The sequence below is a fragment of the Oncorhynchus nerka genome, linkage group LG26 (genome assembly GCF_034236695.1).
Source record: "Oncorhynchus nerka isolate Pitt River linkage group LG26, Oner_Uvic_2.0, whole genome shotgun sequence".
NCBI classification, from domain to species: domain Eukaryota; kingdom Metazoa; phylum Chordata; class Actinopteri; order Salmoniformes; family Salmonidae; genus Oncorhynchus; species Oncorhynchus nerka.
The window spans coordinates 19,847,865-19,875,840 of record NC_088421.1 but is presented as its reverse complement, the minus strand read 5'-3'; the positions used below and the strand labels follow the sequence as shown (position 1 = coordinate 19,875,840).

Here is a 27,976-nt window from a genome sequence, read left to right as displayed (position 1 = left end):
CTTATCTCTGCAGCTGTGTTCTTCCCATAATCTATGCCAATTAACGTAACAAAATACAAAATATCACTTTTGGGTTAATCGTCAGTGATATCAACGAAAACTATTGTTACTCTTTAGAGAAGACAGTAGAGAGGTCTTCATAGTCTAGGTACCTTAACTAAGCATACAGATACAGTAATGGTGCCTCTAGCAGTTCTCAATGAAAGAGGTTCTCAATGGACATAGCCAGTAAGTGAATGTATTGTCTTGAAACAATTGAATTAATAACTGAAGAAAATCTAAAATAATAATATAGGTTAGATGTTTTTTGACTGGTCGAAAGGTAGCTACTAGGGTTTAGTATTGTATTTTGTGTCCTGTAGGCAGTCCAACAGTAAGCAGGTTTCCATTGACCCAGCAACAAAAAAAATGACAGATCGACAAGATGGACAACATTTGTATCCGTTCGACAGGGGTGGATTGTTCTTTTGTTGAACTTTCTTTATTGCGAAAAAATTATGATGGAAACTGTGTTTTTCGAATAAATGATGATTGTCGAATCACTTTGAAGGTACGCAAGGCAGGTGGTGATCACGTAACTGTGAGATCCACTCCACATGTAGTTATAAATGTCTACTGTTTGCAAATTAATTTACAACTATAAGATGGATAAAGTAATCCCTCTCACCCCCCCTCCCCCTGAAAAGATTTAGATGCACTACTGTTCCACTGGAAGTCATAAGGTGAATGCACCAATTAGTAAGTCGCTCTGGATAAGAGCGTCTGCTAAATGACTTAAATGTAAAATGTAAATAAGAATTGTGTTTCTTTGTAGGACAAGGATTGTCCTGACCTTCAATAATGCCTGAATTGCTTTGTCTTGTTTTACTGGTTGACTTGCCAGTTTCATCATCCAATTATTTCTGGTCTTCAGGGGTGCACCTTGGCATGGACCATGGTGATATGCTGGCACATGATAATTATTAGAATATGGCAAATATTAGTCAATTATTGCATTCTATCCATGCTGGTTTTCGTGGGATACCTGAGCAGTGGCCATTTTTATGTACATCTTGGTGGGGGGGTTATGTTTTGATGCATGCCAGCAAAGCCACTACACAACACAGCACTAAACAATACATTAATTGCACTATAATGGTGACAAGCGGTGCCCAGAAAGTGTTAGGGCCTACATAAGTCCCAACACATTACCACTGCCACACCTGGCTATCAGCGGAGCCATGTCTGGCAGCAAAACAGTTCATTCAGCCTCATTTACTGCCTTTTTCAAAAACATACAGTGGCAAGAAAAAGTATGTGAACCCTTTGGAAATACCTGGATTTCTGCATAAATTGGTCATCAAATTTGATCTGATCTTCAAACATAGACATAAACTAATAAATTATTTTATTTTATTTTTCTTGTCTATATTGAATACATCATTTAAACATTCACAGTGTAGGTTGGAATGTGAACCACTAGGCTAATAACATCTCCAAAAGCTAATTGAAGTCAGGAGTCGGCTAATCTGGAGTCCAATCAATAAGACAAGATTGGAGATGTTGGTTAGAGCTGCCTTGCCCTGTAAAAAAACACCAAATTTGAGTTTGCTATTCACAAGAAGCATTGCCTGATGTGAACCATGCCTCGAACAAAATAGATTTCAGAAGACCTAAGATTAAGAATTTTGACTTACATAAAGCTGGAAAGTACCTCTAAGAGCCTTGACGTTCATCAGTCCGCGGTAGGACAAATTGTCTATAAATGTAGAAAGTTCAGCACGGTTGCTACTCTCCCTAGGAGTGGCCATCCTGCAAAGATGACTGCAAGAGCACAGCCCAGAATGCTCAATGAGGTTAAGACAAATCCTAGAGTGTCAGTTAAAGACTTACAGAAATCTCTGGAACATGCTAACATCTCTGTTGATGAGTCTATGACACTAAAACACTAAACAAGAATGGTGTTCATGGGAGGACACCACGGAAGAAGCCCCTGCTCTCCAAAAAAAACATTGCTGCACATCTGAAGTTTGCAAAAGTGCACCCGAATGTTCGACAGTGCTACTGGCAAAATATTCTGTGGACAGATGAAACTACAGTTGAGTTGTTTGGAAGGAACACACAACACTATGTGTGTAGAGAAAAAAAGGCACAGCACATCAACCTCCTCCCAACATCATGGTTTGGGGCTGCTTTGCTGCCTCAGGGCCTGGACAGCTTGCTATTATTGACAGGAAAATGATTTCCCAAGTTTATCAAGACATTTTGCAGGAGAATGTTAGGCTCTGTCCACCAATTGAAGTTCAACAGAAGTTGGGTGATGCAACAGGACAACAACCCAAAACACAGAGGTAAATCAACAACAGATGGGCTTCAACAGAAGAAAATATGCCTCCTCTTGTGGCCCAGTCAGAGTCCTGACCTCAACCCGATTGAGATGCTGTGGCATGACCTCAAGAGAGCAATTCACACCAGACACCCCAAGAATATTGCTGAACTGAAACAGTTTTGTGAAGAGGAATGGTCCAAAATTCCTCCTGACCATTGTCAGGAGGTCTGATCTGCAACTACAGGAAACGTTTGGTTGAGGCTATTGCTGGCAAAGCAGGGTCAACCAGTTATTAAATCCAAGTGTTCCCATACTTTTCCCACCTTGCACTGTGAATGTTTACACGGTGTATTCAATAAAGAACGGCAGATAGCCTAGTGGTTAGAGCGTTGAACTTGTATCCGAAAGGTTGCAAGATCGAATCCCTGAACTGAACAAGGCAGTTAACCCACTGTTCCTAGGCCATTATTCAAAATAAGAATATGTTCTTAACTGACTTGCCTAGTAAAATAAAAAAGACATGAAAATGTATAATTGTTTGTGTGTTATTAGTTTAACCTACCTTTAAATCCAGGTATTTCCAAAGGGTTCACCTACTTTTTCTTGCCACTGTAGCTGATATGGCTGACTTGCTTAAACAAATGTGGTTTCTACTGACATTTGAGATGTAAAAACTATGGCATGAATGGATAAGGGGCAATCTGTAATTTTGATTAAGACATGAGCGAGCTAGGACGGACGTAGTCAATAACTATTTGTTCAGCACTTTTGAAATGTACAGCAACAGAATTCAGAACATGGGTCGTTCTTACAGTATTCTCGCTGTACACCAAGTCAGAACCGTGGGATAAATAAAGGGGGCATGTAAGCAGACAATGAAAGCTCTTACAATATTCAATGATTACATTTCTCTAAAATAGGCTACATGTGTACCATCAAGTCAGAAAAGCAGGGTAGGTTATGAGGAAGGAAAGGATCAAATTATTAGGGTGAGGCACATGGGCTACTAACAGCTTACTTCACAACATACACTTAGTATTACTTTCTCCTTGGCATATTCCTTAATTTATGCAGTAGCATAAAATACATTTTGGACTCACCTTGTTGTGCTGTGCTCACCTGATCAGGAAGATGGCGTGGCAGTCCTTCTTGTGGGCTCTAGAAAGAGGCAAGAAATTCCGACTTGGAATTCTGAGTTGATTGAACATTCAAAATGATTTGTGTTTGGTGAGTCCGCCAGATCAGAGGCAGTAGGGATGACCATGGATGTTCTCTTGATAAGTGTGAATTTAACCATTTTCTGTCCTTCGAAGCATTTAAAGCGTTATGAGTACTTTAGGGTGTCAGGGAAAATGTATGGAGCAAAAAGTACATTATTTTCTTTAGTAAAGTAAAAGTAAAAGTTGTCAAAAATATAATAAAAAATATAATTATTATATTATGGCAAACGATAAATGCTCACTAACAGGGCCACTAACAACACATTTATGCACAAAATTGGAGCAAAATCATATTTTTGTTTGTATGGAACATTTCTGGGATCTTTTATATCAGCTCATGAAACATGGGAAAAACACTTTACACGTTGCTGTTCTTGTTCAGTGTATTTTCTATGCAAATTTTTTTATGTTGACAAAAAAATCGCTGGACAATTTAATGGAAACAGCTATACTGTCTTGATGCAGTGTTAACAGTGAATCTCTAGCGCCATCTAATGACCGTTTTCTTAAAATGTAACCAGTTGACACAGTATATTCCTTGATCAAGTTACATTTGATCATATTTGAGTCACTATGTTTTTTACTATTACTGTAACTAATTAAAAACAAAATACATCAAAACCTGAAATTATATTGATTAACATCTGTATATTTCCATACAAACACATATATTTTTTAGGACAGGCTACTATGATGGTTTCATTCATTCATGACAGCATATACAATGTTGCAACCTTTTACTTTTCTGTCAATGGTTTCAACAATGTTACCTTAGCTTATTCCCAGTAATGTCTATCCTCACTTGAAAAATACACTGCCCCATGACAATATGTTACACAAGTATGTGACGTAGTCAAACGAGGCGGCGTTAGCTACGCCGGCCGCTTGCCTTGGATTCAACATCAAACCCGTCTCAGAAAGTCGCTTTATTTACGTATTTGTTGGAGTGTACCATGGATTTAATATAAGTAGATCGTATACTGACAAACTTCACTTGACTTATCTCCGAAAGTCATCGATCTGGTAAGTTTTTAGGTACATTTTTCGCCGTGTAAGGCCTAGTCATTTCGCTAATGTCTGAGGGAGTAGAATTCGTTCTGAAAATGTCGACCATCTAAAAAAAATTTTTTTTGCCGATTTGACTGTCATCAAAATGAAGTTGTCAAGAGACATAAATAACTTGCCGCTTACGTATCGAGAAACAGGCAAGATAGTGTTGTGGATTGTAATAGTTATGATCTATAATACAATTATTCATAAACTCAATTAGTGGATATAACGTGCACAAGGGAATTTCCTGAAAGTGTGATTAGTGTAGCTAATGTACTTTTGTAAATGTTTTGTTTTATAACTAGAAATCTATGCCATCAAAGCCACTCTTTATTTTGAAGTCCAATTTACAGCTAGTCTACTGTACTGTATCTGTGTCAGCTGTTCACTGTATAAAATGGACTAACGTCATTACAAATAAGAAAATAACACAATGCCACTGTGAGTTTGTAGGCTTAGTCCAGATGATAAATGCCACTTTTCTCAAATCCCAGCTAGGTAGATGATTTTGTTCTGGCTCAGTAGCTGATTGTATCATTATGTTCATCATCCTGTGATTACCGTTGATCTCAGCATGTTAACCGATCAAACAGCTACTACAGTTTATGACCTAAATAATAGTGCCTTTGCAATTGAGGACAATCAAGCGTTTTGCATCAGGCCAGCTGTCTAGTTGGTTTTAGAGCTGATGATCCAGCATTTCTCTTTGTTGTCTTTACAAATCCCATTCCTCTGACCTTTGCTTCATGATGATGTGAACCTATGCTGTGCAGAGGATGTTTTGTTAGTTACAGTTCTTTAGTGCTGTGTCAAGTGATCTCTAACTAACACTAGGGTTTGTCTATTGTACATTTCAAGGCAGAGCGCCAGAGGTTGAGCTACAGCCATGGTGCAACAATACCAGTCACCTGTAAGGGTCTACAAACACCCCTTTGAGCTGATAATGGCGGTAAGTTATGTACATTTGTGTGTTTAGGCTGCTGCTTTGTCTATGTGTATATGTGTAGGTGGGTAGTGAGGGATGTTTGTGAGAGGTTGCAGTGCTCATGTGCAAATTGGACCCAGACGCCCAGGCAGTCAGTCTGCCAGTGTTTTGTGCTGCAGGAACAAAGTGTGGTTTGGCTGCATAGAAACCTATCTCATCTCATACAATATATCTCTATACACTGTATTATGTCATGTTCTAGTGTTTTGTTGGTGAGATCATTGTTTATCCACCTTTATGTTTTGGAAACAGTCTGAGGTATTTCTGTTCACCCAACCTAATTAGTCGTGGCAGCAGATACCACAATATCATATTTATTATTGAGTATGAAACCGTAAGAGTACGATTTAACGCAACCACACTGCACACTGCCCTAACCCATCTGGACAACAGGAATACCTATGTGAGGATACTGTTCATCGACTACAGCTCAGCATTTAACACCATAGTGCCCTCCAAACACGTCATCAAGCTCGAGACCTTGGGTCTCGACCCCGCCCTGTGCAACTGGGTACTGGACTTCCTGACGGGCCACCACCAGGTGGTGAGGGTAGGTAACAACATCTCCACCCCGCTGATCCTCAACACTGTGGCCCCACAAGGGTGCGTTATGAGCCCTCTCCTGTACTCCCTGTTTACCCATGACTGCGTGGCCATGCACGCCTCTAACCCTACAACGATGAGACGGCCTACAGGGAGGAGGTGAGGGCCATCGGAGTATGGTGTCAGGAAAATAACCTCACACTCAACAAAACAAAGGAGATGATCGTGGACTTCAGGAAACAGCAGAGGGAGCACCCCCCTATCCATATCGACAGGACCGTAGTGGAGAGGGTAGTAAGTTTTAAGTTCCTCGGCGTACACATCGCGGACAAACTGAATTGGTCCACCCACACAGACAGCGTGGTGAAGAAGGCTGAAGAAATTTGGCTTGTCACCAAAAGCACTCACAAACTTTTAGATGCACAATCGAGAGCATCCTGTCGGGCTGTATCACCCCCTGGTACGGCAACTGCTCTGCCCACAACCGTAAGGCTCTCCAGAGGGTAGTGAGGTCTGCACAACGCATCACCGGGGGCAAACTACCTGCCCTCCAGGACACCTACACCACCCGATGTCACAGGAAGGCCATAAAGCTCATCAAGGACAACAACCACCCGAGCCACTGCCTGTTCACCCCGCTATCATCCAGAAGGCGAGGTCAGTACAGGTGCATCAAAGCAGGGACCGAGAGACTGAAAAACAGCTTCTATCTCAAGGCCATCAGACTGTTAAACAGCCACCACTAACATTGAGTGGCTGCTGCCAACATACTGACTCAACTCCAGCCACTTTAATAATGGAAAAGTGATGTAAAAAATATATCACTAGCCACTTTAAACAATGCCACTTAATATAATGTTTACATACCCTACATTACTCATCTCATATGTATATACTGTACTCTATACCATCTACTGCATCTTGCCATCTTTATGTAATACATGTAACACGAGCCACTTTAAACAATGCCACTTTTATATGTTTACATACCCTACATTACTCATCTCATATGTATATACTGTACTCTATACCATCTACTGCATCTTGCCATCTTTATGTAATACATGTAACACGAGCCACTTTAAACAATGCCACTTTTATATGTTTACTTGCCTATGCCGTTCTGTACCATCACTCATTCATGTATCTTTATGTACATATTCTTCATCCCTTTACACTTGTGTGTGTAAGGTAGTTGTTGTGAAATTATTAGGTTAGATTACTCGTTGGTTATTACTGCATTGTCGGAACTTGAAGCACAAGCATTTCGCTACACTCGCATTAACATCTGCTAACCATGTGTATGTGACAAATACAATTTGATTTAATTAGTAACTTTTTGCCTTTAGTATTTTTACAGGCACCTTGACTAAAGCAATCCTCTCTGTTAAATGCAATACCATATATTAGCTTTTCCACCTGCCCTGCTGTAATATATATCATTCTTGATTTCAGTCACCGATCACCATTGCATAGATGTACTGATACAGTAGTAGTTCTGCAGATGGTTGCAAAAGTCATAGAAAATACACCAATCCACAATGTTACATGCATACATACACACACTACCGTTCAAAAGTTTGGGGTCACTTAGAAATGTCCTTGTTTTTGAAAGAGCACTTTTTTTTGTCCATTTAAAATAACATCAAATTGATCAGAAATACGGTGTCGATGTTGTAAATGACTATTGTAGCTGGAAACGGCTGATTTTATTTGTATATTTTTAAATGGAATATCTACATAGGCGTACGTTGTTAGCTAATCCAAGCTTGTCATTTTAAAAGGCTAATTGACCATTAGAAGACCATTTTGCAAGTATGTTAGCACAGCTGAAAACTGTTGTTCTGATTTAAAGAAGCAATACAACTGGCCTTCTTTAGACTAGTTAAGTATCTGAAGCATCAGCATTTGTGGGTTCGATTACAGGCTCAAAATGTCCAGAAACAAATAACTTTCTTCTGAAACTCGTCAGTCTATTATTGTTCTGAGAAATTAAGGCTATACCATGCGAGAAATTGCCAAGAAACTGAAGATCTCGTACAACGCTGTGTACTACTCCCTTCACAGAAAAGCGCAAACTGGCTCTAACCAGAATAGAAAGAGGAATGGGAGGCCCCAGGGCACAACTGAGCAAGAAGACAAGTACATTAGAGTGTCTAGTTCGAGAAACAGACGACTCACAAGTCCTCAACTGGCAGCTTCATTAAATAGTACTCGCAAAACACCAGTCTCAATGTCAATAGTGAAGAGGTGACTCCGGGATGCTGGCCTTTTAGGCAGAGTTGCAAAGAAAAGGCCATATCTCAGACTGGCCAATAAAAATAAAGGATTAAGATGGGCAAAAGAACACAGACAGAACTCTGCCTAGAAGGCCAGCATCCCGGAGTCGTCTCTTCACTGTTGATGTTGAGACTGGTGTTTTGCGGGTACTATTTAATTTAGAAAAATGTGCTTTTCTTTCAAAAACAAGGACATTTCTAAGTGACCCCAAACGTGTGTGTGTGTGTGTGTGTATATAAATAAATACAAATGAGTATCTTGTGACTTGGCAGGAAGTCAGCAGTCTTCTAATCCCAGTTCAGTGAAGAGATCAGATCGCAGGGCTTCAGACAGAGTGGGGGTGGGTTGGGGCACAGTGTTCCAACAGTCAGATCCTAACTGGAGGGGAAGTCAGGCCCAAAACACAATCTATGTTTAACCATGATATTTATTAAGTATCCCCCACTACTCTTCCTGGGGTCCAGCAACATTAAGGCAGTTATATAGTATTTAAAATATTACATGACATTACATTTCATAACACTTTTCACAACACATTAAGTGTGTTCCCTCCGGCCACTACTCTACTACTACATATCTACAACACAAAATCCATGTGTACGTGCGTGTCTTATCATGTGTCTGTGCCTGTGCGTCTCTTCAGTCCACGCTGATCTATAAGGTGTATTTCTATCTGTTTTTTTATATCTAATTGTACTGCTTGCATCAGTTACCTGATGTGGAATAGAGTTCCATGTAGCCATGGCTCTATGCAGTTCTATGAGCCTCCCATAGTCTGCCTCTCTCACCACGCCACCAGCTGTCTGTCTCAGGATCATCTGTCAGATGCCCCATCATGCTGTATGGGTTTTATGTTTAAGAGCATGCCTTGGTGTGGCTGCCTGGGAAGGTTATCTATTTTGGATGTGCTAGTCTTCTCATTCTGTTATGGGGTGCATTCTGACTTGTGACACAGAACAAGCAGTACTGCAGTCGCCGCTCCTCCTCCCCTATCATTTCTTCTCTCATTTCTATCTTCTCTCGTCTCTCCCCTGGGCCTAGTTGTACAGTACTGTCTGTGTCTGCTGCTCCCACTGTGACTTACTGCTTAGCTGTGGTTGACTGGCTGCTCTCTGAACGAGGCCCTGGGTGTCATTTAGGCCTCCCCTCGCTGTGCTTGGTCCCGTCTGCTGCCTGGCCTACCGCCACAGCTGGTCTGCCCTGTTAGGGCTGATAGGACTGCTCCATCCGGGGGAAGTTGTGGCTTAGTACAGTTTCCCTCAGACAGAACACGCCGTATGAAGGGTTGTTTATATCATATCAACCCCCACATCTGTTCAGTGCACGGCCTCAGTGTTTTACGGTGAATAGCTTGGCCCAAAGTCCATTAAAATGCAATCAGTATATCTTATGATTTATATCCACTTTTATTTTCTAAACTCTTGAATTTAAGCTCTTGGCTCTGTCTTGGCTCGGCATCTGTTTACCTTGTTTCTGCTCTGTTTGAGACGCTGTGCCACTTCCTGTTCTTTGGGGTTATCTATTAAGCCAGAAGCAAGTTACATTGTATAATAAGAAGGTCAGCGCTGGAAAAGGTCATTACTTGTTAAAAACACTGAAATTGTTTATTTTGTAAGTGTCCTGTGTTATGCAACCTGATTACAGTGGAAGTCAGGTGCTCTGTTCTTTCTCTAACTGCAGCCGTGGCTCTGCTTCACCAAATACCAAAAAAAACAACCTTTGACCCCCAGGAGTTCTAGTCTCGGCAACATCTGTTAAATGTCTGGGAATGTTTTTTGTTCTACTTCCATTCACACACTGTCAGCGTGATTCAAAGGCACTTCAAAGATTGTCAGTTGATTTAAAGGTTGTGGGGCTGCCTGTCTGTAAAAAGCCTGTTCTAATGACAGCAGTTCACACTAGATAGAGGGCCTAGCCAGACTAGAGGCTTCCTCTGTCCTCTGACTGACCATCCCACTAACTGATCCTTGGTTTGGCCCACTGACAGCCATTACAGTATCACTCCTGTCCTGACACCATCATCACACAAACCTTGCATGTTGGTTTACCGCTTATCACTGACGACAACATTCCTCCGTTCTCGGGAACGTTTATGTAAACAGATTTGTTTTCCATATTCAAATCAAATTATATTGGTCACCTTCACATGGTTAGCAGATGTTAATGCCAGTCGAAATGCTTGTGCTTCTAGTTCCGACCATGCAATAATATCTTACAAGTAATCTAACAATTTCATAATAACTACCTTTTACACACAAGTGTAAAGGAATGAATAAGAATAAAACCCCAAATATCAAGCAATGCAGATGTGGCACGGTGGCTAGGAAAAACTCCCAGGAAAGGCTGGAACCTAGGAAGAAACCTAGACAGGAACCAGGCTCTGAGGGGTGGCCGGTGCTGGAGAGAGAGGATGGGAACAGCAGGTCCGGTTCAAGGCATGACCAGTGAAAAGATCAGGGATCCATAGCCGCAGGCAGAGCAGCAGAAACTGGATCAGCAGCACGACAAGTTAGCAACGTCTGGTGAACAGGTCAGGGTTCCATAGATGGGTTAGCTGACAACGTCATGAAAACAATGTGCGCGCTTCCATGGGGCAGAAGTCAGCGTGTTGTTGTGATTCTGGATGGACAGATTTGTTAACAAGAATGACAAGCTGCCATGTGGGGAATCGTAAATGGATAATTTCAGCTTATTGTTGATACCATGACTTGTTTTGGCTGATTTTGGGGAGGGGGGGGGGGCTTTAGAGGGATCATACCTAAGATCACACAGTACACCAGATAGGACAGACTGACCCTAGCTTCCAGGCATAAAGACTATTGCAGCATAGAAACTGGAGATTGAGACAGGGGGGGGGGGGGGACTGGCCCCGTCCAAAGTTACCCCCGGACAGGTCCAACCAAGCAGGATATAACCCCACCCACTTTGTCAAAGCACAACCCCCACACCACCAAAGGTATATCAACAGACCACTAACTTACTACCCTGAGACAAGGCAGAGTATAGCCCACAAAGGTCTCCCCCACCGCCCGAGCCTGAGGGGGCGCAAAACCAGACAGGAAGTTCACGTTAGTAACTCAACCCATTCAAGTAGGGTAGAGTGGAAAAAAGCCTAGCACAATGCACCCCATCTAGGGATGGCATGGGAGAGAGAGACGAGCAAGCCAGTGACTCAGCCCCCACAATAGAAGCAGAGAATCCCATTGGAGAGAGGGGAGCCAGCCAGGCAGAGACAGCTAGGGTGGTTTGTCACTCCAGTGCCTTGCCCTTCACCTTCTCACCCCTGGGCCAGACTACACTCAATCATAGGACCTACTGAAGAGATGAGTGTTCAGTAAAGACTTAAAGGTTGAGACAGAGTCTGCGTCTCTCACATGGATCGATAGACCGTTCCATAAAAATGGAGCTCTATAGGAGAAAGCCCTGCCTCCAGCTGTTTGCTTAGAACCTCTATGAACAATAAGGAGGCCTGTGTCTTGTGAATGTAGCGTACGTCTAGGTATGTACAACAGGACCAAATGGGTAGGAGCAAGTCCATGTATTGCATTGTAGGTTACCAGTAAAACCTTGAAATCAGCCCTAGCCTTAAAAGGAAGCCAGTATCGTTGGCTAATAACACAAAATCCAGACAAAATAATGGATATGTTTTATCTATCCTGAAGCAAGATTTAGGCCTAAATATTTAGAATATGCATGTAGGCTCAGAACGTCTGAGGCAGTTTGGTTTTCTGAATGCAGGCACTGTTAGAGACGATGGACAATGCACCCAACTATCTAACTGTAAGCTTCTTGGTTTATGCACTGAAGCCTATATACTACTTTAGTGTTTTGGCTTGGTAATGGGGAAGAAGGAAATGGACTCCGTATCTTATGTTCCCAAGCATTGGAAGATAGTAGTTACATGCCTTGGTTGTGTAACTGTAATCAACTGTATATCCTTCTGTCATGTTATTCAATCAATATTCACGGATGATGTCTTCGTGCCTCGTCATTCTATCGATCAGTCTGCACACCAGCTTTGTTTGATCCATAAAGACTTGCACTGTCATTAACCACGTTGTGATGGAAACAGGAAGTACCGGTCCAATTTTATAAATGCCTTCAGATCGTTTGTTCGTTGGGATCTTTTTGTATCTGTAAAATGAATTATGCGAGAAATGATGTTGGAAATTCCTTTTATGCGTAAATATTTATAAAATAACCATCATATTGAAGTCAATCCATGTTATGGTATGTGGTCCTCCCACTACTACTTGGGAAACCATGCAGTTTATTAGGCTACAAATGAAATAAGTTACGATGAACTTCACAGGGTGGTGAAAGCGCACTGTGATGAGATTGATGCTCCTTTCCAATAAATATTGATGAAATATTTTTATTCTGGTGACATACATGATCAGTGCTTGACTGCCATTTGACAAATATAAATATTCTCGGTCTTCTCCATAGTAAACTCATCATGTAGCCTACCCTACCCTCACTATCTGTGAGTTGTTGGCTAGAGTACATGTGCCAAGACCAGAGTAGACACATTTTCTATTTAATACAACAGTTTTTGTGACAGAATTATTAGTAGAGTTGAAAATGCCACAGAAACACATTGAACTTTCAATTTTTATTTGGTACATTAAAACTTAAGCCAAAAAAAGACATGTTTTGTGCACTACGTGATCACAAACATATTTTTATCCACAACAAGTCAGTTTGGTGGAAACACCACTGGTGGGAAATGTTCTATTCTAATAATTGCATGAAAATCTGTCGCCAATTGAATGGAAACCTAGATGGTGACTCTGAACAGGGTGGGTGTTTTATGTGTGTGTCAGCAGATTGACCTCTGTGTACTCTGCACCATTGTGCTAATTTGGGGTTTCACCCTATCAGATTCCAGCAAAAATGGTATTTTTGTTTATCTGACTTTCATTGATCTGCATGTCCAGCCCTTATATTTAACCTCACAGTCAAGTGTTTTACCATTTTCTTTTCAGGACAACCAGGGATACAAGTAGAACACTAAACTGTTGCATTCATGAGTTTTATTGACAAATGTCAATAACAAAACAACAGTAAACATGTTGTCCCCCACGAAAGATGCATTGTAAATGCCGCATCATTCACCCAAGTTTCATCAACATCTGGTCAGTGCTGTCGAGATCGCGTGTGACTAACGTACGGACAGACGGCTGGACAGAGACCGATCCAAAGTCCCCTCCCAAATTTCCTTGTTGGGGACAATAAGGTCCGCCAAATCAAAAACCTGATCAAATGAATTTATACGAATGCTGTACGTACAGAAATTGTTTGCACACTGAAATGAATATCAAACAAGTCACTGACAACTGTGTGGAGTCTGGAGTTGGACAACAACAATGTGAGCTTATTTCAGTTTTATAGACACTATGTAGACACTGTGCGGCCGGGTGGCGCAGCGGTCTAAGGCACTGCATCTCAGTGCTGGAGCCGTAACTACAGACCTTGGTTCGATTCTAGGCTGTATCACATCCGGCCCAGCATCGTTAGGGTTTGGTCGGTGTAGGCCATCATTGTAAATAAGAGTTTGTTCTTAACTGACTTGCCTTAAGTAAAGGTTACATGAAATAAATGTACTGGGATGTAGAAGAACCCTTTACCTTCTAACGACTCATGTGCAGCTTGTGAGCGTCATAGGGCAAAACAGGCTCAGCTTTTCATATATAGCTTTTTATAATTTGTAGCTCAAACCATTCAGACTCTACAGCCAGTAATATTGTATATTTTCTTCCTCCTTCCCTCTCTCCCATTAGGCCTATGTGCGGAGGTTTCCAAACTGCCCCCTGATCCCCATCTTTGTGGACAGTGAGGTGGTGAAGGAGGAGCACAGTGATGACGGAGCCACTGTGTTCATTGAGAGGCGCTGTAAGGTGGAGGCAGACGCCCCCCGGCTGTTCAAAAGGGTATCTTACCTTTTCAGCTTTAACTTTTCCCTTGAGCAGTGAAGCTACTCAAGCTAGCAATGTATAATAGTGTCTGTTTGATTCTCTTATTTTCTAATGTGAAGGCTATTAGTGATTATTTCCCCTCAGACCTGAATATCCTGGTAGGGACGTTGTGTTGATGTTGTTGTGGTACTGTCGTCCAGAGTTGATTGACCGTGGTCTACTGTGTGTGTCTAGATGGCTGGTGTGGACTACCTGTACTTCATCCATAAGAACACTCTGGACCGCAGGGAGAGGGCGCTGCACATCGAGGTCGTCAACGAGACCTTCTCCAACAGAGTCATCGTCCATGAGATCTGCAACTACACGGTGTGCCCCACAACTATAATAATCAGCGGTTACATGGGCTGCGTTTTACACAGGCAGCCTAATTATGATCATTTTTTACACTCATTGCTCTTTTGACCAATCACATCAGATCTTTGCACATGATATATTTTTCAGAGCTGATCTGATTGGTCAAAAGACTAGCAACATATAGTAGTTGTGTGTGTTTGACACTCTTTCTTAAATGTGTGAAGGCTATTAGGGATTATAATATATTAGAATTGAGCTGCCTGTGTAAACACAGACATACTCTCTATCACTGCAACAGTGTTTGTAGCCCTTTATACTCGTAACCATATATGGGTTGAAAAAGTCCGATTTGAGGACTGATAAGCGCCTATTAATGTTGTCGGAGCTCAGGCTCTGAACTTCACAGCTCAGTATGGGTTTTGAACTTGAGCACAGCACGCGACAGGAAGTTGCCCCCGTCCCTCCTGCTAATTGGACAACTTGTGCAAATGTTTAGTTGTCTGAGTGAGGAAAATGCTGTAAATTAAGAGGACTCTGTGTATTTTTAAGGATGAGACGTTGAAGATGGTAATAAATACCACTTTGATGTCGTACAAGCCAAACACCCGTGAGTCCAAATGTGCACATCACGTTTCATCATAAAACTCATGTCATTTACAGTGTCAGTGTTTATGATCACTATGTTTGATGTACAGTTACAGATGACATGGCATCATACCCTGGTTGTTCTGAACAGAATGAGACGGTGTTTGTCTCAGTGGAACACGTACGTGGATGCATGCGTGACTCTTTTCTATGTGCACCAAAATTGCCATCTCTTTCTATGAGTTACCCTGTGAAAGCCTAACACTGTAAAATTCTATTTTATAACTTATCTAGTCATGGTGGCAATAGAACAAGCTTTCAATCGATGCCCACCTGACCGAGATTGCGATTTATAATGGGACATTTTTGGATTGTGTAAGCAACAACAGTCATTGTGATGGTAGGAATGCAGGGTTGTGTTCCTTACATAACTCCTACAAGAGAGCCAAAATAAAGCACCTCATAGTTGAGGACTGTTATTTGAGTCTTAAGTGCATGGAAGTTACGTAGGGACTGCACACTGTGGAGAGGTGTGTGGTCGCTTGGAGACGTCAGTTAGCCCTCTCACTCAAACCCTTGTCACTTTTTTCCTCTTATGTTGCACCTACCCACATTTTCCAGGAATAATCTCATGTTACTGAATGTATCCAGAGTATTTTCAGATTTGATCAACAAATGTGCTGAAAATATAGTAAATGTAAAATCAACAGTGTAATGGTTGTGGCCTAACAATCTCGCCATAATCTCCAAACTGTTCCCTTTCAATTGCTACCATGCTTATGCATATGCTTCTGTAAGAAACATTTCAATGTAGCCCTATCCATATAGGCCAATTCCCAACAGTGTAAAGGGTTCATCCATTTGGCGTCTGTTTTGTGATGAGTTGTGCTTCCTCCACAGGTTCACCCAGAGAATGAGGAGTGGACGTGTTTCGAGCAGACAGCCAGTCTGGACATCAAGTCCTTCTTTGGCTTTGAGAACGCAGCCGAGAAGCTAGCCATGAAGCAATATGCCAACAGTATTAAAAAGGTGTGTTCATGTGTCAGTCTGTGAGCATGTGAGTACAGTATACATGTCAGTGTGGGGGATGGATGAGGCTATAGGATATACCATCATCATCCAGCATGCTGCTCCCCCATATAGACCCAGTGTTACATGAGCATGCTGCTCCCCCATATAGACCCAGTGTTACATGAGCATGCTGCTCCCCCATATAGACCCAGTGTTACATGAGCATGCTTGCACAGTTTATTTCCAGGCCTTCTGTGATCCAGTCTGGCAGATTTGTGTAAACTGAGTGTGTTAACCAGGATCTTCTCACATTTGCCTGTTGGGCCATATATCATGCTCAGCTTTGTCACGCAATGGGCTGTGTTCGTATGCGGCCAGGCGCGTGTCTAAACAAACCTGCAGTATTTGCCCACAGTGTTTGCTCATTGCACTAGCTACCTGTACTGTCCTTATGCAGTCATGTGTTCTGTCCTCCAGGGCAAAGAGATCATAGAGTATTACCTGAAGGAGTTGGAGGACGAGGGGGTGACCCACGTCCCCCGCTGGAGCCCCCCTCAGGCCCCCCCACCCACTGCCAGGCTCCAGCTGCCACTCACCAGTGCCCCTTCCAATGCCATCCCTGTGCCCACTGCCAAAGAGACCCCCACTGCCAGCCCCACAGATCTACCGGCTGGCTCCCCAGATGGTCAGTGTTCCGAGTCAGAATCAACACAATAATAAACACACACAATCTGAAGGATCTGTCATGGCTGAAGTCCCAATCCCATTCTACTGGCTCTGAAAGCAAACATTCTGGCCTTTCCTTGGGCTGGTAGACTGTGGTTATGCATTTGGGTATGTGTGTGAATTGACTGTCTGTGTTTCGATTGCAGACAAGTTGGATGCAGACTACATCAGGCGTTACCTAGGAGACCTGACGCCGCTGCAGGAGAGCTGTCTTATAAGACTACGCCAGTGGCTGCAGGAGACCCACAAGGGCAAGGTTGGACACGTGTATGAACACACCTAACACTCAAACTCTGACTCAAATAGCTGCAAACAAGAGCAAAACTTGAATCCAAAGAACATAGATGTAAGTAACACTCACATCCGACTCACACACACCACAACATCTGAATAAACACAGTCTCCGCTCCCTCCCTTAGATCCCTAAGGACCAGCACGTGCTGCGTTTCCTGCGGGCCCGGGACTTTAACCTGGAGAAGGCCCGGGAGATCCTGTGTCAGTCGCTCTCCTGGAGGAAGCAGCACCAGGTGGACTTCCTGCTGGACTCCTGGGAGAGACCTCAGCTGCTACACGACTACTACACCGGGGGCTGGCACCACCACGACAAAGGTAGGTTCCTCTCGGAGCAGGATAGGGTTTTAACGGCAGGGTTGTGTTCAACGGGCACAGACAGATGAAATGTGAAAGTAGTGTTCTTATTGCACAAATTCAGGAAGTACTGCACCACCAGTTTCACTGTTTTCTTCCGCTTGGTTTCTAGTGAATGTATCCCAGCTCTTATATGTATTGGTAATGACTAACTGTAATGTCTGGTTGCTTCTCTGGAAGTGACATCACTAGCTATGTTTCCATGAACTTGTCCAGTGATTATTTGTAGTTTATTTTTTTGGCATTTTACATAAAAAATAGTTTCAACAATTGCCTGCTATGATGCACTGTTTTGTGTCGATAAAAACAGCTGGATGTAATGACGTCACACCTAGAAAATTAAAAATACGATATTTAGCAAAAACCTAGTGTTGAACACAAATTTAAGTGATTGAATTGTTTTCATTATCCATTTTTGCAAATTGTGCATTAATAATAAGCCTGTATGCCCACTCCCACCGATCCGTTTCATGTCTCAGGTAGCTTGCAAAAGTCAGCATGGATAGAATGCAAGAAATGACAAACATTTCTCATGTGCCGATGTATGTCACGGACTGTGCCATAGTAAAACTTCCTCTAGCTCAGAAGTAGTTGGATGGTGAAACTTCCTCTAGCTCAGAAGTAGTTGGATGGTGAAACTTCCTCTAGCTCAGAAGTAGTTGGATGGTGAAACTTCCTCTAGCTCAGAAGTAGTTGGATGGTGAAACTTCCTCTAGCTCAGAAGTAGTTGGATGGTGAAACAACCAGAAAAGCAAAGCAATTCAGGCATTCTTGTCCTACAAAGAAACATTATTTATATAGTTGAACATTTTGATTTAGCAAGCAGTAGGCATTTAGGGTGAAATGTGGAGTGGAGCTTTATAGTTACATGATGACGTCATGACCCGCGTACCGTCAAAATGATTGGGCAATCATTATTTATTCAAAAGCACCGTTTCTATCATTTGTCACAATAAAGAATGTTGGACAAAATAAAAATCCGCACCAGATGATACAATGTTGTTGATCTTTAGAACGCTTCTCCTACAGCTGCCGTTTCCATTACACTGCCACAAGGTTTTTATATTTATATAAACTTGGGTCAATGGAAACCTGCCTACTATGTGTCAAGGGAAATCTCCCAGTCTGTGGGCATGAGTCCTGCTGTGTCAGTGTGACAGGTTAAAGGAAATATTCATAGCCTGTTATACATTAAAAAGTATTAGTAAGTTCATAGTATGTGAGTATCTTAAAACATCTTAAAAAGATGCATTCAGTATTAGTTGATAGAGGTTGATAACATTCATATAATTGTGTTAAAGTTCAAATCCGTCAAGCGTACAAAGGGTACGAATTGTGAGAGGAATGTGTAAACGTTATATCGATTACTTTTATTTTGTGGTGCCTAAAAGTGTTCATCTGTGATCTACGAAATGCTCTTAATCTATGAGCCGTTTAAGGTGTGTCTTAGTAACAGCTTGAGGAAGTTAGAGTTAAGTTTGAAGAGAGTAATATGAGCCCTGCTCGGTTGTAGCGAAGAATAGCATCGTACTGAGAGTAGCTGCCATTTTATGTCGATTGTGAATGAACATGTGCGTTGTTAATAAGATATTTTGCTGTGTTATTTGTATAATGGGTTTTCTGTTGTTTTGTAATGTGTTACTTTTGTAAAGATTGAACTAAAAGTTGAATTGAGAATACAACACCGTATCACTCTCGTGATTATTTCTCCCCTGTTTTCAGGGGCGTAACATCAGCAACTGACAGATTGCTATAGCATATGATGTGGTTAGCAGAGACGTAAAATACCTGTCCAGGCATTGTAAGATCTGGGCAGAGGAAATGACCTATTATCTCCACTTAGCTGATAGCCAATCGGACATCTAGGACCTCAGACCAGGAAATGGCCCATAGTAACCATAATAACAATAACCCCCACCTAAAAGCAAATACAGCTGGTAGTAAAATGCCTATATTTACATGAATGACTTTAATGTGAGTTGTAAATGTATATACTGTTGATGTGATTATGGTCAACACAATCTGACTCGGTTTCTCTATTGATTTACCTGAATACTCTCAGCGTCTGTTTTAATGTCATGATCATTACTGATCCTCTTGTAGCTTTAACAGTGAGGTCACGTGTTTCTGTCCTCGTCTGTCTATAGATGGATGCCCTCTGTATATTCTGCGACTCGGTCAAATGGATACCAAGGGTTTAGTACGCGCCTTGGGCGAGGAGTCCCTTCTGAGACAAGTGAGTATGACACACACACACACACACATCCAGATGCTGGGTATAAGCACACACATACATACTATTTGCAAATGCTCTCCCTTCGCCTAACCTCTCACCTCTTCACTCTCCCTCAGGTCCTCTCAATCAACGAGGAAGGTCTGAGGCGTTGTGAAGAGAACACCAGAGTCTTTGGCCGACCCATCAGGTAGCTACCATTTCACACTCACTCCTCTTATGTCTCTCATCCCTGAATACAGTATGTCCTATAACCCTCCTGTGTCTATCTGTCAGCTGCTGGACGTGCCTGGTGGACCTAGAGGGGTTAAACATGCGTCACCTGTGGCGTCCGGGGGTTAAAGCCCTGCTGAGGATCATAGAGGTGGTGGAGGCCAACTACCCAGAGACCCTGGGATGTCTGCTCATACTGAGGGCTCCACGGGTCTTCCCTGTGCTCTGGACCCTGGTAAGAGCCTTTAACATCACACATTGTAGTGTATATTACATTGTACAGTGCTTTCGCTCTCTCTCTCCAACTTGATCACATTCAGTTGTATTCAATTGCATGTGCAGAGCAAACATATGAGACGACCTTTGACCCTGAGTGTCTGTACACTGTTCTCAGGTCAGTCCATTCATTGACGAGAACACCAGGAAGAAGTTCCTGGTGTATGCTGCGAATGACTACCAGGGGCCTGGAGGTCTGGTGGACTACATCGATAGAGAGGTCATCCCTGACTTCCTGGGAGGAGACTGCCTGGTAAGTCTGTCAAACCAGAGTCTCATCTGGCTGTTGTAGACAGTACCCTTCTACATGCATATGAATTCATATTGGCTAATGCTGCTAGTACATAATATAGTTAACATTGGGTCATCTTATTAGACATTTTCCTTGTGTGTGCTGATAGAACTGGGGGCTGATTGTGTCTCTTGTGTCCTCTGTCATGTCATCTCCAGTGTGAGATCCCTGAAGGAGGTATGGTCCCCAAATCTCTGTACAGGACAGCAGAGGCGCTGGAAAGTGAGGAGCTGCGGCTGTGGACAGATACCATCTACAAGACTGCCAGTGTCTTCAAGGGGGCCCCACATGAGGTAACCTGATCTAAACAGTAACTACAGTATGTGTTTTCCAGCTTCTCAGTTGACTGCGCTTAAACAGTGGGTTAGGTTGCTCCCCCTAGTGGAGAAATACGTTATAGCAAAAAGCTATAAAAACCCATTACAGTGATTTTAACGATCATTTGTCTGTAGTTTTGTCTGACTGTGTTCACTCACTACCGATCCTTTTCCAGCTGCTGATCGAAATCTCCGAGCCCTCTTCTGTGATCACCTGGGACTTTGACGTGTGTAAAGGGGACGTCATCTTCAACATCTACCACTCCCGGAGGGCGCCCCAGCCCCCCAAGAGGGACGTCCAGGGGGCCCACGGCAGCATCGTGTCGCCAGCCACCAACAACATGCAGTTGATTGACAGATCCTGGATTCTGGGGCAAGACTACAGTATGGTGGAGACAGCACTCACCTGCAAGGAGGGAGAGAGTGTTCAGGTAAGAGACTGAAACAGCCACCGTCACATCCACAGCTGGTACAGGTGGGTCTGATGATTGGTAGTACCTCATTTGGATTTGTGTAAGTGGGTCTGTTCAATTGGTTGTGTTTCTGAACGCTTCCGAATATATGTGTTCGTGATAACATGTACAACTTTTTATTTGTATATTTTTTTTAACCTTTTTATTTAACCAGGCAAGTCAGTTAAAAACGAATTCTTATTTTACAATGACGGCCAAACCCGGCGACGCTGGGCCAATTGTATGCCCCTATGGGACTTCCAATCACGGCCGGTTGTGATACAGCCTGGAAATGAACCAGGGTCTGTAGTGACGCCTCTAGCGTCACTACAGGTGCAGTGCCCTAGACCGCTGTGCCAGCCAATCGGGAGCCCCCCAAAAATATGTTTTTGCCCAGTTTCGAACCGGGGACCTTTCGTGTGTGAGGCGAACATGATAACCACTATTTAATTTTTTTTTTTAAATAAAATTATTTCACCTTTATTTAACCAGGTAGGCTAGTTGAGAACAAGTTCTCATTTACAACTCCGACCTGGCCAAGATAAAGCAAAGCAGTTCGACACGTAGAACAACACAGAGTTACACATGGAGTAAAACAAACATACAGTCAATAATACAGTAGAAAAAGTCTATATACAGTGTAGGCAATAAATAGGCCATGGTGGCGAAGTAATTACAATATACCACTGCGGAAACTAACCACCAACCTCAGATCTGAATCCTAAGACGTGAGTGTAACAGAAACATCCACTGATGTCAATAGGAGTTCTGTGCAGTGCTCATAACTGGTCTCCATCCCTTGGCAGTGTCTCTGACCAGTGTTTCTGTTAGCTGGTAATTGCTGGTTTTGGACATATACCTAAAAGCCGACAACTAAAAACATTGCAATGCATGGACGTTGGTTCAGGTTGTCTTTCAATCCCATCACCTGTCTACTCCGGCTGTCTGTCTTCAGTTCACACTCTCACTAGCAAACCTGTAACATTTTATCAACTGGTACCGTCCCGCTAAGTTTCCGTGCCAGTGAGTCTAACAGACAAAGCTGTGTGAATACAGAGGATAAATATTCAAGTGTTTTATTACATTTTGCTGGATGAATCTCTCTAATAGACCATTTACAGAGATGTCATACAAATCCACCAAGGAGGAGAATTTAAATGAAGTCATTTAGCTTCCCTCTTCTAATCTAATGCCTGGTCCAGTAGCCAGAGGGACAGAGGGAGACATGCAAGGAGCTGACTTTCAATTTGTAGGCTATCCTTCTTCCTCCTTGCGTAGCTCAATAATCATTGCAGTCACTTCCATGTGGTGTCATTCGGCAGTGGGCAACGCCTTCAAAAGTATTTGCCTACATGTGAGGGAATTCTAATGGGTTTCTATTACATAAAGTCTGTCATTTAGATATTGAATTTACTATTAGCTATAGCCTGCCTCTGACCTTTGACCTCACCTGTTCCCTCCTCCTCTCCCCAGGGCTCCCATGTGACGCGGTGGCCCGGGTTCTACATCCTCCAATGGCGGTTCCACTGCTCCCCGGCCTGCTCTACCTCCAGCCTGCCCCGGGTGGATGACGTGCTGGCCTCCCTGCAGGTCTCCTCCCACAAGTGTAAGGTCATGTTCTACACCGAGGTGCTGGGCTCCGAAGACTTCAGGTCAGTCACCATTCACTATACTGTATAACGCAGTGTATTGTTATGGTGATGCTTAGTGTGTAGGGCTGCTGCATGTCAGTGAGTAAATGTTTTAGGCCAGCTTGTTTTTTTAGGCAGTGTGTAGTTGTGTGGGGAAAATGTATTTGTGATAATTTATAAGGGTGTTTATAAAGATTCTTAGGGAAACAGTGCTCTACGAAAAAGGTGTTTGATGGATATTTAATCTATTGTCTGTGTGTTTGTCTGTCTGTCTGTCTGTCTGTCTGTCTGTCCAGGGGCTCTATGACCAGTCTGGAATCCAGTCACAGTGGCTTCTCCCAGCTGAGTGCCGCCACCACCACCTCTAGCCAATCACAGTCCAGCTCCACCGTATCAAGGTAGCATCCAGCCAATAGGAGGTGAAGGAGTTTGAGTTTTGCTACATGGAGATCCCATTTAGGATCTAACTGACTTCTGATACTGTTGACTTCTGCCCTGTTGCCTTAAAGAAAAACCAGTGCTGTACCAACACCTGCCAATGAGGACTTAACCTTACCCAGGGGGATGAGAGAAGTGTTATGAACTGTATGGAACAAGGATAGCCTATCCTTAATGCCATGTGGTGGAACACTGGAGTTCCTAGTACTTGCATTTAAAGAACTGGAATATATTATTAAAATATACATGTACATGTTTTAATCTGTATCTATAATTAGTGACATTAAGATTGCTCTGGAAGTATAACATCTGCTATATGAGCATCTGCTGAATGAATAAATGCATATGGAGATGTCTTGCAAACCATCATCATCCTCTTTCTTTCAATACCATTATTCTTTCTTTTTTAAGGGAAGTGACAGAAATGTTTCCCATTTTATTGAAACTGAACAATAAAGCACTTCCTATTTTCAGCATTTATGTAATAATAATAACAATGATGCCTACTGTTTCAGATGGTACTGTTGAAGTTACCCTTATTCACCATAGGATGTCAGTGTGTTCATGAGGAACGGTGCTACACACAACCATACTACAGTAGCCCTTCTCCAGCCAGTGATTGTCTTACCAGCCACTCTGTCACTCCTTCCTTTGTACTCAACCTTTTAAAGTTGTGTTGCTGAAATAGAGAAAGACATAAGTTATAACTGATATGACCGATCAGCGATTTTACTGTGAGAGGTTCCTAAACCTCCATGTCTTTTCTAAAACACTATTTGACCTTGCGTCAACGAGGTGGTACAGGCTACTGGGTTGTTACATGTTTATTATTCCCTGCTCATTTAAATGCAGTATTGCGTTCCTTCGCCCACCTTGTGGTTGTGCGCGAGGCCTTGCAGTCGGCTGTGATTTCCATAAACTCATCAGATGCCTCTAGCTAAAGCCGACTAATTTATTTTTCCTTTTGTTGTTCCGTTGCCCTTGACTGTATTGTGTTATACAGTAGCTGCTGATACGTACACAATCAAATGGCTGGCGGCCGCAGTGCTTGGTTGAGAGGCGGCCTGCTTGACAGTGCTTGGTTGTTGGGCTCCCTGCTGGGTTGTCAGTGTTGGTAAAACAGGAAGTGTGCTGTCTGTTGTTACCAGGGGGATGTTAGCTGAATATTTCATTCCGCTCTAATGACCTCCTGGGACGCATGTTGTCTACAAACTCCGGCTCGGGGCCACACTTCCTCAAGTCTCATTGGCCAGTTAATTATTGAACTTTGTGCCCTTTACAGTCTAATTCCGTTTTCTTGATCGGGTAACCAGCCGCATTGAGTTGGGGTCAACCAAATCTCTCATATCCAAGCTGTCGATAAACATTAGTATTCAACTTTATTTTCCAAACACATTTACATGTACAGGAATTTAACTTGGTGAAATGGTACTGCCACAATAAACAATATACAGGCAGACAAAATAGCTTCACCTCAATGTAAGAGCACGGAGTATACAATATTCAGTTGAAGTCGGAAGTTTACATACACCATAGCCAAATACATTTAAACTCAGTTTTCACAATTCCTGACATTTAATGTAAAAAAAAAAAAAAAAAAATCCTTGTCTAAGGTCAGTTAGGATCACCACTTTATTTGAAGAATGTGAAATTTGAAGAATGTGAAAAATGTCAAAATAGAGATTTATTTGATCTTTTATTTCTTTCATCACATTCCCAGTGGGTCAGAAGTTTACATACACTCAATTAGTATTTGGTAGCATTGCCTTTAAATTATTGAACTTGGGTCAAACATTTTGGGTAGCCTTCCACAAGCTTCCCACAATAAGTTGGGTGAATTTTGACCCATTCCTCCTGACAGAGCTGGTGTAACTGAGTCAGGTTTGTAGGTCTCCTTGCTCGCACACAGTTTTTCAGTTCTGCCCACACATTTTCTATGGGATTGAGGTCAGGGCTTTTTGATGGCCACCAATACCTTGACATTGTTGTCCTTAAGCCATTTTGCCACAACTTTGGAAGTATGCTTGGGGTTGTTGTCCATTTGGAAGACCAAGCTTTAACTTCCTGACTGATGTCTTGAGATGTTGCTTCAATAAATCCACATAATTTTCCTACCTCATGATGCCATCTATTTTGTGAGCTGCAGCAAAGCCCCCCCACAACATGATGCTGCCACCCCTGTGCTTCACGGTTGGTATGGTGTTCTTCGGCTTGCAAGCATCCCCTTTTTCCTCCATACATAACAATGATCATTATGGGCGAACAGTTCTATTTTTTGTTTCATCAGACCAGAGGACATTTTTCCAAAAAGTACAATCTTTGTCCCCATGTGCAGTTGCAAACCGTAGTCTAGCTTTTTTATGGTGGTTTTGGAACAGTGTCTTCTTCCTTGCTGAGCGTCATTTCAGGTTATGTCGATATAGGACTCGTTTAACTGTAGATATAGATACGTTTGTACCTGTTTCCTCCAGCATCTTCATAAGGTCCTTTACTGTTGTTCTGGGATTGATTTGCACTTTTCGCACCAAAGTACGTTCATCTCTAGGAGACAGAACGCGTCTCCTTCCTGAGCATTATGACGGCTGCATCATCCCATGGTGTTTATACTTGCGTACTATTGTTTGTACAGATGAACGTGGTACCTTCAGGCGTTTGGAAATTGCTTCCAAGGATGAACCAGACTTGTGGAGGTCTACAATTCCCTTGATGTCAAGCAAAGAGGCAGTTTGAAATACATCCACAGGTACACCTCCAATTGACTCTAATGTCAATTAGCCTATCAGAAGCTTCTAAAGCCATGACATCATTTTCTGGAATTTTCCAAGCTGTTTAAAGGCACAGTCAACTTAGTGTATGTAAACGTCTGACCCACTGGAATTGCGATACAGTGAATTATAACTAAAATAATCTGTAAACAATTGTTGGAAAAATTACTTGTCATGCACAAAGTAGATGTCCTAAACGACTTGCCAAAACTATAGTTTGTTAACAATCAATTTGTGGAGTGGTTGAAAAATGAGTTTTAATGACTCCAACCTAAGTGTATGTAAACTTCCGACTTCAACTGTGTATATACGATATACAAGATATACAGACAAACTAGCTCCACCTCAATCTGTAAATGGCCCATCCAACTACCTACCTCTTCTCCATATTGTTTTATTGACTTTTTTGCTCTTTTGCACAACAGTATTTCCAGAATTTCTACTTGCACATCATCATCTGCACATCTATCACTCCAGTGTTAATTTGCTAAATTGTTCTTACTTTGCTACTATGGCCTATTTATTGCCTTACCTCCTTACTCCATTTGCACAAACATAGACTTTTCTATTGTGTTATTGACTGTATGTTTGTTTGTTTATTCCATGTGTAACTCTGTGTTGTTGTTTGTGTCACACTGCTTTGCTTTATCTTGGCCAAGTCGCAGTTCTAAATGTGAACTTGTTCTCAACTGGCCTACCTGGTTAAATAAATAAATGTAAGAGCACGGAGTATACAATATACAAGATATACAGACAACCTGTAGAAGCAGAGTTTACACAAATCAACATACGGTATGTGCAATCTTATGTAAGCTAAGAACTACAAGCTTCACTAAGCTACATTTTAAATGATGTATGAAGAGATGTTTACCTTTTTTATTTTTTAAATGTACTGGATGATGTGCGGTGGGAAATATCTATGAGTTTGGTGCATATGTGGATGTGTAGAGAGTACAAAGACCAATGTGCAATGTGATAGTGCATGGTACTAGGATGATAGTGCAGGGTACTAGGATGATAGTGCAGGGTACTAGGATGATAGTGCAGGCTACTAGGATGATGGAGCATGGTACTAGGATGATAGTGCAGGGTACTAGGATGATAGTGCAGGGTACTAGGATGATAGTGCAGGCTACTAGGATGATGGAGCATGGTACTAGGATGATAGTGCAGGGTACTAGGATGATAGTGCAGGGTACTAGGATGATAGTGCAGGGTACTAGGATGATGGAGCATGGTACTAGGATGATAGTGCAGGGTACTAGGATGATAGTGCAGGGTACTAGGATGATAGTGCATGGTACTAGGATGATAGCAGGGTACTAGGATGATAGTGCAGGGTACTAGGATGATAGTGCAGGGTACTAGGATGATAGTGCAGGGTACTAGGATGATAGTGCAGGGTACTAGGATGATAGTGCATGGTACTAGGATGATGGAGCAGGGTACTAGGATGATAGTGCAGGGTACTAGGATGATAGTGCATGGTACTAGGATGATAGTGCAGGGTACTAGGATGATGGTGCAGGGTACTAGGATGATAGGGCAGGGTGCTAGGTTGATAGTGCAGGGTACTAGGATGATAGTGCAGGGTACTAGGATGATAGTGCAGGGTACTAGGATGATAGTGCAGGGTACTAGGATGATGGTGCAGGGTACTAGGATGATAGGGCAGGGTGCTAGGTTGATACTAGGATGATGATAGTGCATGGTACTAGGATGATGGAGCAG

General features: G+C 42.4%; 1 protein-coding gene across 1 annotated transcript; it reads left to right on the top strand.

Moving 5' to 3' along the window:
• The first annotated feature begins 4,376 nt into the window (after positions 1 to 4,376).
• On the top strand, positions 4,377 to 23,956 carry LOC115110656 (SEC14-like protein 1). Its single transcript, XM_029636482.2, has 17 exons — positions 4,377 to 4,551; positions 5,437 to 5,527; positions 14,170 to 14,319; positions 14,539 to 14,670; positions 16,144 to 16,272; positions 16,732 to 16,939; positions 17,127 to 17,236; positions 17,400 to 17,589; positions 19,776 to 19,864; positions 19,981 to 20,051; positions 20,138 to 20,309; positions 20,469 to 20,603; positions 20,801 to 20,935; positions 21,136 to 21,390; positions 22,885 to 23,063; positions 23,339 to 23,440; positions 23,552 to 23,956. The coding sequence occupies exons 2-17, from the start codon at positions 5,465 to 5,467 to the stop codon at positions 23,622 to 23,624; spliced, it is 2,193 nt and encodes a 730-aa protein (XP_029492342.1). The 5' UTR covers positions 4,377 to 4,551; positions 5,437 to 5,464; the 3' UTR covers positions 23,625 to 23,956.
• Positions 23,957 to 27,976: the final 4,020 nt, after the last annotated feature.

Bases quoted from the DNA above. Each gene is read 5' to 3' on its own strand.
- LOC115110656 (XM_029636482.2), top strand. From the start codon at position 5,465: ATGGTGCAACAATACCAGTCACCTGTAAGGGTCTACAAACACCCCTTT. The intron at 17,237-17,399 runs GTTGGACACGTG...TCCCTCCCTTAG, and splicing joins AGGAGACCCACAAGGGCAAG to ATCCCTAAGGACCAGCACGT. The intron at 21,391-22,884 runs GTAAGAGACTGA...TCCTCTCCCCAG, and splicing joins AGGAGGGAGAGAGTGTTCAG to GGCTCCCATGTGACGCGGTG.